The 12,997-nt window shown below is 47.2% G+C and overlaps 1 protein-coding gene across 1 annotated transcript; it reads left to right on the top strand.

The window, feature by feature from the left end:
• The first annotated feature begins 9,652 nt into the window (after window positions 1-9,652).
• LOC134929536 (uncharacterized PE-PGRS family protein PE_PGRS54-like) lies at window positions 9,653-12,142 on the top strand. Its single transcript, XM_063925131.1, has one exon. It carries the CDS (start codon window positions 9,653-9,655, stop codon window positions 12,140-12,142), a length of 2,490 nt encoding a protein of 829 aa, XP_063781201.1.
• The last annotated feature ends 855 nt before the right edge of the window (window positions 12,143-12,997 follow it).

Below are 12,997 nucleotides of genomic sequence, written 5' to 3'. Positions count from 1 at the left end.
AGGGTAATATAGAGACACTGTGTACTAGGGGTAATACAGGGTTCTGTGTGTATTAGGGGGTAATATGGGTGTGCTGTTTTTACTGGGAGGTAATATGGGGGGTGCCATATATACTAGGGTTTATATAGGAGTGCTTTGTGGGGTTGGAAATGAAATGCCGGGACACTAACCGCATCCCGCTGTGTGTGCTGGGGGAATAAATACCATAGTGGGCACTATGTGTACTGAGAGGTAATATGGTGGAAGGCACTTGTAATAAAGGTATTATGGTGGCTGTTGTGTATACTAAAAGATATTATGGAGGGTGCAGTGCATGCTAAGGGGTACTTTGGTGGACTATGTACACTGCAGAGTAGGAGGACAATGTTTATAATTAGGAGGTGAGGCTACAAGAGGGCAAAATCAGAGGGTTTCAGTGAGTTTGTTAAAGGGGTAGATGTATTATAGTTCATTATGGGGGAGAAGTGGTATCAGCCCACGTTATATGTACTGATACCACCCCCCCTCCCTCATGAATAACTGCAGTGGTGTGTGCTGAATGACACGCTACTATCTGCAAAAGACAGCACGCCAATGTACAGGGCAATGTAAGAATGGTCAGTGGCACGGACCATTCCGACACTTGCAGCTATCAATTTCGACAGCTGCAGGTGTCATTGCCCCATTGACAGCCACTGTAGTGGCTGCTGTGGCTGCCTACTCCAGGATGCACATAGGAGATCTGGCGATAGTAGCGAGTACTAGCTCCCGATAGTAAGACACAGCGCAATTTAGCACTAGACTGATGTGCTGTGGAGCATGACAGGGATAGCCGGAGGGGGGAGTTTTCACTCCCACACTCTGACAAACAAGATGTTCTTACATCTTGATGGTACTGCTTCCTGCTTTGCCTTTGTAAAGAGGTGAAGCGGGAACACTTATACCGGCACAGTCCGGGCCAGTATCATACATCCCCCCTAATGTGAAGCCAGACTAGGGTAGGGTTAATGGTGATGAAGGTGTCAGTGGAGTTGGGGGTGGGGTGGGGGGTGAGTGAGAGAATATTATTCCAAAAATATGGCGTGGATGGGGGGGGGCACCAGTCCCCTACTTTGCCAGGGGAGCTCAGACCCCTAGATACACCCCTGGGTGAGAGGGATCCAAAACTGGTAGGTAATCCACTACACCTGCACAGCAGTGGGCAACAACACCCCAATGCAACTCTTACACATGCCTGGAACTTGATGTGTATTTTTACCTGTATACAGAAGCTACACATATCTCTGCGACCTTAGCATCTGTGAAGGTACCAGAGTAATGTAAAACACCACGCCAGCCTGCTAGGTAACATCACACAATCACCAAAGGGCTTTTAACAACATAATTATCAGACTGACCAGCAGTCTCCCCAAGTCTCCCAGCAGAGTCCCCAAAACTCATCACAGGCAGTTACCCCAATTGAATACAGTTCCTTCTAGAGATGTGCGGCGGACACTTTTTGTGTTTTGGTTTTGGATCTAGATCCCCGCTCGTGTTGTGGATCTGGATTGGTTTTGCCAAAACCACCCTTTCGGGTTTTGGTTTTGGATCTGGATGATTTTTGAAAAAAACATAAAAACAGCTAAAATCACAGAATTTGGGGGTAATTTTGCTCCTACGGTATTATTAACCTCAATAACATTCATTTCCACTCATTTCCAGTATTTCTGAACACCTCACAATATTGTTTTTGGGCCAAAAGATTGCACCGAGGTAGCTGGATGACTAAGCTGAGCGACCCAAGTGTGCGGCACAAACACCTGGCCCATCTAGGAGTGGCACTGCAGTGGCAGATATAAAAACTAGGCCCCAAACAGCACATAATGCAAAAAAAAAAAAAAGAGGAGCAAGATGGAATTGTCACCCTTATGTTGTAAAAACAGGACATACACAGTTTAATAAACCCATCATTTCAGTGACAGGTGATCTCCCTGGAAAAAGCTCGCCAAGTTCTCCGAATCATAGCTAGCTACAAACATACCACCTCCTTCTTTGATGACTTTTCACATTATGAGAAGAGGGAAGAGGAAGAGGACAGTGTCAAGAAGGTGATTAAAAATTAGAGAGGCACACGCAATCAGGAACAACACACAGGCTTTCACCTCCACTCCTATATTGGTGTGGAACAGAAAGGACTTCAACCAAGCAAATATATAATTATTAATTACCACATTACTGGACAAACTGAAAAACTAGGGACCAAAGCCTTCAAAATTGTACCCCCTTCTCCATGTTCAGGGATTACGATAATCTCGGATTTAATGCTGGGATGCAAATAAACTGGTGTATACCACAGGATCAAGATTGGATATTTTCCCCTCCACGGAGTCTGGAGACTTATTTTGTGAAAATCTCGTGGTTTTCTTTTTTTTTCATTTTTTATTACATTTTTATTTACATATTTTGTGGCAGTTGCCTTATTTTTGTTTTTCACAGCTCCCAGTTAGTTACACACATGTGAGCATACCTGTGTATCCCAGTTACACACTTGTGAGCATACCTGTGTGTCTTGTTTATTTATTCATATTTTCTTTTTTTAAAAGCAGTCCCTTAGATGTTTTAGCAGCCCCTCTGAGCCCCCGCAGCAGCCTCGGATGGGACAAGTTGAGTTCGGGTGGATTCGGTAAAGTACTAATCATGACTGTGCAGTAACATTTTTTGTTATTGAGCCCCTGCCCTAGTGGAGCTTACCACTCTACAGTCCAAACTCATTTCATACTATAAGTAGGACTGTGGGAGGAAGCAATACTAACCTCTGTGCCCACAGCATGCCTCAGCCTGGCAGGCCAGACATCTTCCTGGCTGTAAGCCACCATAAGACTCCATACTGGGCCTTATTTAGTAACGGTTTGTGCCTCACAGGAGCTCCTGGCCCATCTAGTGCTGCAGTGCAAGATCACTGAAACTCTGGGGGTCATTCCGACCTGATCACATGGTGCGCTTCTTCACAGCCATACGATCAGGTCGGAACTGCACATGCATGGCAGCCGCATTGTGCAGGTGCGTCATTGCGTGCTGAGCAGCGACGCCCCCAACGAAGAAAGCGGTCGCAGCGGCGACCGCAAGAAGTTTGACAGGAGGATCCGGGCATCAACTCACCATTTTCTGAGCGTAAAGATCCGAACGCAGGTGTGTCGAAGCGCTTGGAGGGCGGATGTCTGACGTCAATTCCGGGACCTGCAACGCTGAAGTGATCACACAGGGTGAGTAACTCTTACCCTAGCCTACTTCTGCAGAAAACTTTTTTTGCATAGCAGGGCTGCACAAGTGTTCGCAGCCTTGCTATGCAAAAATCCACTCCCCCATAGGCGGCGTCTAGTTGATCGCACGGGCAGCAAAAAGTTGCTACCTGCGATCAACTTGGAATGGCCCCCTCTGTTCTTCTAACACCAAAAGGTCTTGCTATAACCCTACGCAGCCCTTAGGAAAAGAAGATCCATGTACAACAAATGTGCATCTTCTAAATAAATAATCCCAAAATGTGGAACATCAATAATAAATCAACATTAAGGTTGACTAATTGGAGCCATTCATCTGAGTGAGTCCCTAACGTGAAATAATTGAGAAGAACCTCTCTCTAATGCTCCAGCAGAAAATCTCTCTTTTACCTCTCCATAAATTGTGCTGGATTATGATTCAGTCTCTTCTGCATCACACTGACTTTGGCCACAAATGTGGTCTCTCCCCACTTTGTTTAAAAACACTTCGGCAATTTCCATTTCCACCTTTGCGGCTAGTTTTCACAAATCTGTTTGTGATGTTGAAGCTTGTTTCATATCTGCTCTAGGCTTTCATTTAAACCTAGTATCAAGTACAGCAGCACCCCTGGATTTATACCGCATAGGCAGCACCCCATATAGGGCAGCACCCCTGTAATGATGTGGCAAAGAAAAGATGTGCAAGATGGAATTGTCCTTTGGACCTCCCACTAACCCTCATGTTGTATAAACAGGACATGCACATTTTAACAAACCAAACATTTCAGCGACAGGGTCTGCCACATGACTGTGGCTGAAATTATTGGTTTGTTTGGGCCCCCACCCCAAAAAATGCAATTAATCTCTCCTTGCACAAACTGGTTTTACAGTGTCGTCCTCATCCTCAGATCCTCACAGAGAAATAATATTCAAACAAAACCACATAATTTAGATGTCAGTGGACTGCTTACGCTATTACCCAAAGTTTCTGAACTTGACAATGGGGGTTATTCAGAGTTGATCACCGCAGCAATTTGTTAGCAGTTGGGCAAAACCATGGGGCTGGTTCAGACCTGATCGGTGCTGTGCGTTTTTACACAGCAGCGATCAGGACTGAACTGCGCATGCACCGGTGCCACAGTGCACTGGCGCATGCCAGACAGCCGACGGCTGTCATAGCCCTGCGATTGCCTCTGCCTCATTGATAGGCAGATGCGGTCACTGGGTGGGAGGGGGCAGGCCGGCGGTATTTGGACGCTCTTTAGGGGGCATGGTCCGTGCAACACAGGCATGCCTGGACCGCTGGGGGGGCGGGCCGCGGCGGCTGCGTGACATCACATGCAGACGCTGCGACCTGGCTGTGATGAGTAGCTCCCTGCCAGCGTGCAGGAGCTGTGCTGGCTGGGAGATACTCCTGAAGTACAAAAGCATCGCCTCTGTGCAATGCTTTTGTACTTGTGCGACGGGGCAGTAACTGACATGTGGGGCGGACTAGCCCTGTGCTGGGCGTCCCCCCACATGTCAGCGTGACTGATCATAGTTGTGCTAAATTTAGCACATCTATGATCAGGTCTGAATTAGACCCCATGTGCACAGCAGATGTGACAGATATAACATTTGCAGAGAAAGTTAGATTTGGGTGGGCTATTTTGTTTCTGTGCAGGGTAAATACTGGCTGCTTTAGTTTTACACTGCAATTTAGATTTCAGGTTGAACACACCCCACCCAAACCTAACTCTCTGCACATATTATATCTGCCCCCCCCCCCCTTGCAGCGCTCATGGGGGGTAATTCCAATTTGATCGCAGCAGGAATTCTGTTAGCAGTTGGGCAAAACCATGTGCACTGCAGGGGAGGCAGATATAACATGTGCAGAAAGAGTTAGATTTGGGTGGGTTATTTTGTTTCTGTGCAGGGTAAATACTGGCTGCTTTATTTTTACACTGCAAATTAGATTGCAGATTGAACACACCACACCCAAATCTAACTCTCTCTGCACATGTTAAATCTGCCTCCCCTGCAGTGCACATGGTTTTGCCCAACTGCTAACAAAATTCCTGCTGCGATCAACTTGGAATAACCGCCATGGTTTTGCCCAACTGCTAATAAATTTGCTGCTGCGATCAACTCTGAATTAGGCCCTATGGCTTCTGATGAATGCGCTGCAGGTGACGTATAAGGGAGGATGTTCCTAGATGGTTGACGTCCTTACCCCTACTTATTATGGATTGACAAAGGCAACAGATGGCTTGACATCTGTTGTCCGAATTTGTGGAGAAATAATTCCACACCAAAGAGGTGGCTTTTTTGGTATTTTGCCCAGGCATGATAATGGGCTTTTTCATCCTATGACCAACAACTGTCTCCACTGGTGCCTTATTCAAACAAACCACATCATCATCAGATTCCACATCGTCAACTTCCTCCGCAGCACCAGCTACATCCATATCCTCCTCATCCTGGTGTACTTCTACAGTGACATCCTCAATCTCAATATCAGCAACCGGACTGGTGGTGCTCCTCCCAGCACTTGCAGGGGGCGTGCAAATGGTGGTAGGAGCCTCCTCTTCCCATACAGTGTTGTGAAGGTCAGACCTAGGTATCGCAACTGCAGACAGTGCCAGCACCCCTGTATTTTCACAATATCCCTGAATTTTTACAGCACACAAGACAAGGCCAGTGTACATTGATTTTCAATGCACTCTAGAATTTTTACAGCATACAAGACAGGGCCAGTGTACATTGATTTTCAATGCACCCTAGAATTTTTACAACATACAAGGTCAGTGTAATGTTATTTGAACAGTAGCACCCCTACATTTGACAGTATACAGGAGCAGTGTGCTTTTAATTTTTAACAACTGCACCCCTGAATTTTTACAACCTACAGGGCCAACAGCACCCCCATATTTTACAGCATACAGGAGCAGTGTGCTTTTAATTTTTAACAACTGCACCCCTGAATTTTTATTGCATACAGGGCCAGTGTAATGTTATTTGAACAACAGCACAACATACAGGGCCAGTATAATGTTAATTGAACAGCAGCACCCCTATATTTTACAGCATACAGGAGCAGTGTGCTTTTTAATTTTTAACAACTGCACCCTGAATTTTTACAACATACAGGGCCAACAGCACCCCCATATTTTACAGCATACACGAGCAGTGTGCTTTTAATTTTTAACAACTGCACCCCAGAATTTTTATTGCATACAGGGCCAGTGTAATGTTATTTGAACAACAGCACAACATACAGGGCCAGTATAATGTTATTTGAACAGCAGCACCCCTAGATTTTACAGCATACAGGAGCAGTGTGCTTTTAATTTTTAACAACTGCACCCCTGAATTTTTACAACCTACAGGGCCAACAGCACCCCCATATTTTACAGCATACAGGAGCAGTGTGCTTTTAATTTTTAACAACTGCACCCCAAATTTTTATTGCATACAGGGCCAGTGTAATGTTATTTGAACAACAGCACAACATACAGGGCCAGTATAATGCTAATTGAACAGCAGCACCCCTATATTTTACAGCATAAAGGAGCAGTGTGCTTTTTAATTTTTAACAACTGCACCCCTGAATTTTTACAACATACAGGGCCAACAGCACCCCCATATTTTACAGCATACACGAGCAGTGTGCTTTTAATTTTTAACAACTGCACCCCAGAATTTTTATTGCATACAGGGCCAGTGTAATGTTATTTGAACAACAGCACAACATACAGGGCCAGTATAATGTTATTTGAACAGCAGCACCCCTATATTTTACAGCATACAGGAGCAGTGTGCTTTTAATTTTTAACAACTGCACTCCTGAATTTTTACAACATGCAGTGCCAGCAGCACCCCTATATTTTACAGCATACCGGAGCAATGTTCTTTTAATTTTTTAACAACTGCACCCCTGAATTTTTATAGCATACAGGGCCAGTGTAATGTTATTTGAACAGCATCACCCCTATATTTTACAGCATACAGGAGCAGTGTTCTTTTAATTTTTAACAGCTGCACCCCTGAATTTTTACAACATACAGGGACAGCAGCACCCCTATATTTTACAGCATACAGGAGCAGTGTGCTTTTCATTTTTAACAGCTGCACCCCTGAATTTTTACAACATACAGGGACAGCAGCATCCCTATAATTTACAGAATAGAGGAGCAGTGTGCTTTTAATTTTTAACAACTGCACCCATGAATTTTTATAGGATACAAGGCCAGCATCACCCCTATATTTTACAGCATACAGGAGAACAGTGCCCATGCACCCTGTACAACACAGTGACAGACAGGACAGCAACACCCATGTACAGCTGCAGCACCCACCTGTAACAGCACATGAAACACCAGTGACAGCCAGGACAGCACCCCCTAACACAGCATGGGTACACCACAGTGATTGCAACAGCACCCCTACAGAGCACACACTAACCCCACCCAACGCCACCACCCACAGAGAGAGAGACAGAGGTCTGTCTCTCTCACTCTCCAAGTCCGGAGTGAAAATGGTGGCGATACTTGGCTGTTTATATGGGATCCAAAACCCGCAAGAATCAGATAGCGGGATGATGATGTAATGCCTCATTCTGGTTTCCAAGTCTGAAAACTGGAGATTGGAAACTGGAACCAGGAGACGCAATGTGATGCGTTGTCCAAGGTGATGAGACTGAGCCGATGCTCTGGACTTATACCCCCTGGTCGGCAGTCATTGGATACTTGGATCAGTTGACCACCAGTGTCATGGCGCCGCCCATGCTGTACAGATGGCCAGTACACAGAAAGGCACCCGCAGAATGGACTTCAGGGGTTCACCACAATAGTGGGTACTGCGCTCTGCAAACAGGGGGCTGTGACCTCCGGAGGCCTGCACACCAGCACGCCGGTAAGTGAGACATCACTGAATGCTGATTTCTGACAAGGGGGTTTGGTAAAAAGTAAATGGAGGCCATGGCTGAGTAGGCTTCCTGCGTCTTTCACCAGGAGGGTACAGTTATTTTCCAGTTCCACAAGATGAGCAATTCTATGAAGAGTTGCAGTCAATGAAAACAACAAAAGTTTCCTTCAAGCATTACACTGGATGTTATTGATGGATCATCTGGATTCTAAATACAAATGTCCATATCCAAAGGCATTAGAAATATCTGTTTTATTGTAGGCCATTCTAATTTTCAGTGTCCCACTCCCTACCAACTGGTTTATTGACATCCCTTTGAGTATTATTTACCAGGTCTCGTATACTATATGGAAGTATACATTTTGTTCCCCATCCATATGAGAACCTGATTTTTTTTTACTGCTTACAAAATAGAGTACCTATAGCTAGGGCCATTAGGCAGCTTTAGGCAGCTAAAAAACAAAGTTCAAACCAGCAGTCCAACTCAAATGATGCCGCAACAGCTGCTGAAGTGGTCACACCCACTTCCAATAAGTCCACAGTATCAGTTCACAATTTGCAGATGTGTGCACCCTCTGGAATAAGTTAGGATGTAATCTCACAATAGTTCCTTAGTAATGGAATACCAGTCTCTCCAGAATAAATAGTAATGCTTCAAATTCAATTTTACCTGCCAATCGCCTCTGTTTTGTCTTTGGTGTCAGAGTTAGGTGCAAGCCCCAAGTGCGCTGTCCCTACCATGAAGCACAACGGTGGGAGCTTTATGCTCCAGTGATAGTGCTCAGCGAGTGCTGATCCGCTGCCTGTGATGGGCATGGGGTCCGACAGTGGAGAGGAGAGTGGAGTGGTTGGTGAAGCCGTGGGAGCACTGGAGCAGGCAATGTGCCTGGGTGAAATTCTGGGATTTTTCGTCCAGGCATTGAATTTGAAGCACTACTATTTGTTCTGGAGAGACTGGTATTCCATTACTAAGAAACTATTGTGAGATTACATACTAACTTGTTCCAGAGGGTGCGCACATCTGCAAATTGCAAACTGTAGCTTTAGGCAGCTGCCTAGGGCATCAGGATCTGGGGGCAACACTGAGTCTGCTTATCACAAAATTAAGGATATCTCAGAAAGAAACATCCTTGTACTTAATTCAAGTGGTGGCTGTGGTTGCTCACACTTTCATCTGAAGGGCTAGGAAGTGGGTATTGGTGTTGGTTGGGGCAGTAGGCTGAAGTTTTGCCTAGGGTGCCAAGAAACCTTGCACCAGAAATATCAGTGTACTGGGCCCCAAAATTTTGTTTCCAACCTTGGGGGGCAGTGCTGACAAGAGGAGTAAGGCCGGAGAAGTGGGAGCAGGCCGGATGTTGAGTACAGGTGGTGCTAATAAGAGGAGTAAGGCTGGAAGAGTGGAAGCAGGCCACAAGATAAGTAGGGGTGGTGCTAAGTAGTGGAGTAAGGCCAAAGGAATGGGAGCAGGCCAGATGATGAGTAGGGGTGGTGCTAAGTAGTGGAGTAAGGCCAGAGGAGTGGGAGCAGGCTGGATGATAAGTGAGGGCGATGTTGACAAGAGCAGTAACTCCGGAGGAGTGAGAGCAGTCTGGGTGATAAGTGAGGGTGATGCTGACAAGAGGAGTAACCCCAGCGGAGTGGGAGCAGGCTGGATGATAAGTGAGGATAGTGCTGACAAGAGGAGAAAGGCCGGAGGAGTGGGAGCAGGCTGGATGATAAGTGAGGGTGGTGCTGACAAGAGGAGAAAGGCCGGAGGAGTGGGAGCAGGCTGGATGATAAGTGAGGGTGGTGCTGACAAGAGGAGAAAGGCCGGAGGAGTGGGATCAGGCTGGATGATAAGTGAGGGTGGTGCCGACAAGAGCAGTAACTCCGGAGTAGTGGGAGCAGGCTGGATGATGACTGGGGGTGGTGCTGACAAGAGGAGAAAGGCCGGAGGAGTGGGAGCAGGCTGGATGATAAGTGAGGGTGGTGCTGACAAGAGGAGAAAGGCCGGAGGAGTGGGATCAGGCTGGATGATAAGTGAGGGTGGTGCCGACAAGAGCAGTAACTCCGGAGTAGTGGGAGCAGGCTGGATGATGACTGGGGGTGGTGCTGACAAGAGGAGAAAGGCCGGAGGAGTGGGAGTAGGCTGGATGATGAGTTGGGGCAGTACTGACAAGAGCAGTAACCTCGGAGGAGTTAGAGCAGGCCGGATGATAAGTGGGGGTGGGGCTGACAAGAGGAGAAAGGCCGGAGGGGTGGGAGCAGGCTGGATGATAAGTGAGGGTGGTGCTGACAAGAGGAGAAAGGCCGGAGGAGTGGGAGCAGGCTGGATGATGACTGGGGGTGGTGCTGACAAGAGGAGAAAGGCCGGAGGAGTGGGAGCAGGCTGGATGATGAGTTGGGGCAGTGCTGACAAGAGCAGTAACCTCGGAGGAGTTAGAGCAGGCCGGATGATAAGTGGGGGTGGTGCTGACAAGAGGAGAAAGGCCGGAGGGGTGGGAGCAGGCTGGATGATAAGTGAGGGTGGTGCTGACAAGAGGAGAAAGGCCGGAGGAGTGGGAGCAGGCCGGATGATGAGTGGGGGTGATGCTGACAAGAGGAGAAAGGCCGGAGGAGTGGGAGCAGGCCGGATGATGAGTGGGGGTGATGCTGACAAGAGGAGAAAGGCCGGAGTAGTGGGAGCAGGCTGGATGATGACATGGGGTGGTGCTGACAAGAGGAGAAAGGCCGGAGGAGTGGGAGCAGGCTGGATGATGAGTTGGGGCAGTGCTGACAAGAGCAGTAACCTCGGAGGAATTAGAGCAGGCCGGATGATAAGTGAGGGTGGCCCTGACAAGAAGATTAACTCCGGAGGAGTGAGAGCAGGCTGGATGATAAGTGAGGGTGGTGCTGACAAGAGGAGAAAGGCCGGAGGAGTGAGAGCAGGCTGGATGATAAGTGAGGGTGGTGCTGACAAGAGGAGAAAGGCCGGAGGAGTGGGAGTAGGCTGGATGATGAGTTGGGGCAGTGCTGACAAGAGCAGTAACCTCGGAGGAGTTAGAGCAGGCCGGATGATAAGTGAGGGTGGTGCTGACAAGAGGAGAAAGGCCGGAGGAGTGGGAGCAGGCTGGATGATGAGTTGGGGCAGTGCTGACAAGAGCAGTAACCTCGGAGGAATTAGAGCAGGCCGGATGATAAGTGAGGGTGGCCCTGACAAGAAGATTAACTCCGGAGGAGTGAGAGCAGGCTGGATGATAAGTGAGGGTGGTGCTGACAAGAGGAGAAAGGCCGGAAGAGTGAGAGCAGGCCGGATGATGAGTGGGGGTGATGCTGACAAGAGGAGAAAGGCCGGAAGAGTGAGAGCAGGCCGGATGATGAGTGGGGGTGATGCTGACAAGAGGAGAAAGGCCGGAAGAGTGAGAGCAGGCCGGATGATGAGTGGGGGTGATGCTGACAAGAGGAGAAAGGCCGGAGGAGTGGGAGCAGGCCGGATGATAAGTGAGGGTGGTGCTGACAAGAGGAGAAAGGCCGGAGGAGTGGGAGCAGGCCAGATGATGAGTGGGGGTGATGCTGACAAGAGCAGTAACTCCGGAGGAGTGGGAGCAGGCCAGATGATGAGTGGGGGTGATGCTGACAAGAGGAGTAAGGCCGGAGGAGTGGGAGCAGGCCAGATGATGAGTGGAGGTGATGCTGACAAGAGGAGAAAGGCCGGAGGAGTGGGAGCAGGCCAGATGATGAGTGGGGGTGATGCTGACAAGAGCAGTAACTCCGGAGGAGTGGGAGCAGGCCAGATGATGAGTGGGGGTGATGCTGACAAGAGGAGTAAGGCCGGAGGAGTGGGAGCAGGCCAGATGATGAGTGGAGGTGATGCTGACAAGAGGAGAAAGGCCCTGCACCCTTCAGCTGATAGGAAGTTTATAAAATTACTTTTGACTGAATATAATTTTGAAGACTGGATTCGGGAAGGAGATTCTGTCCTATCAGAAGCAAGAAAACATCTGTCTAGAATTACACCAGATGGCCGGGAAGAGGAAATTAGGCTAAGCCTGATACAAATTTGAGAGGGTTTTTAGAGAAGCTGCAATTTAAACATTCCACTCCATCTGACTGCCAAAATAAAGACTCTAAGTGCAAGAAAGCTCAAAATAAAATAAAATGAAATAATAAAAAATAAATAATATTGTGTGAATAACTTCAGTTGCATTCTGGACTTGCAACCGCACCATCAAAAGGGCGACATTATCTGCGTGAAAATATTATCATTCACTCTTCTGTGTACAGGAACAATCACAGATGCGCATCATCCTAAATTATATTACTTCACAGTGATTGACACTCAGCTCAGTTTCTCAGACTGGGCTGACCAAAAAATATATATTTAATGAGCCTTTATGAGGAGAGCCACAGCTTTGAACATGATTAGGCATACTGTGCGGTCTCTCAAAGAATTTGTAATTAAAATTGTAATTAACTTTTGCCGGCTTTTACAGCGTTAGCACAAATTGGGTTCTGAAAGTTTAGTGACTTTATAAAGTTTCGGAGGGAATAAAGGCCTTGTGATGCTGGGAGCAACGCAATGTAATGTACAAGATCAAAGCCAGCCCTGCACTTTGTAATTGTAGATAGTGTCAGTTCGTTCTGCTATTTTTTGCATCAGAAGATCCAGTGTATTAGCCTCACAGAGAACACACAGACTGAGGGAATCAGATCCTGCCACTGACACAATTCATCATGAAGTCTCTGACTTTGGGGAAACCAGAGATTGCCCACATCAGGGATGAACGCATTAATGTTTGTTAATGATTAATGTTCTCATACGTGACCATTAGATACAATATTAGAAAGGGAAAATAAGTACAAATATGGAAATATGTAATCCAGAAACCCAATTTCAGAATGCTACTTTTCCTTAACAT

The sequence above is a fragment of the Pseudophryne corroboree genome, chromosome 5 (assembly GCF_028390025.1).
Source record: "Pseudophryne corroboree isolate aPseCor3 chromosome 5, aPseCor3.hap2, whole genome shotgun sequence".
Taxonomy (NCBI): domain Eukaryota; kingdom Metazoa; phylum Chordata; class Amphibia; order Anura; family Myobatrachidae; genus Pseudophryne; species Pseudophryne corroboree.
Note: the sequence above shows the minus strand (reverse complement) of the source record. Positions and strands in the feature narration are given on the sequence as shown.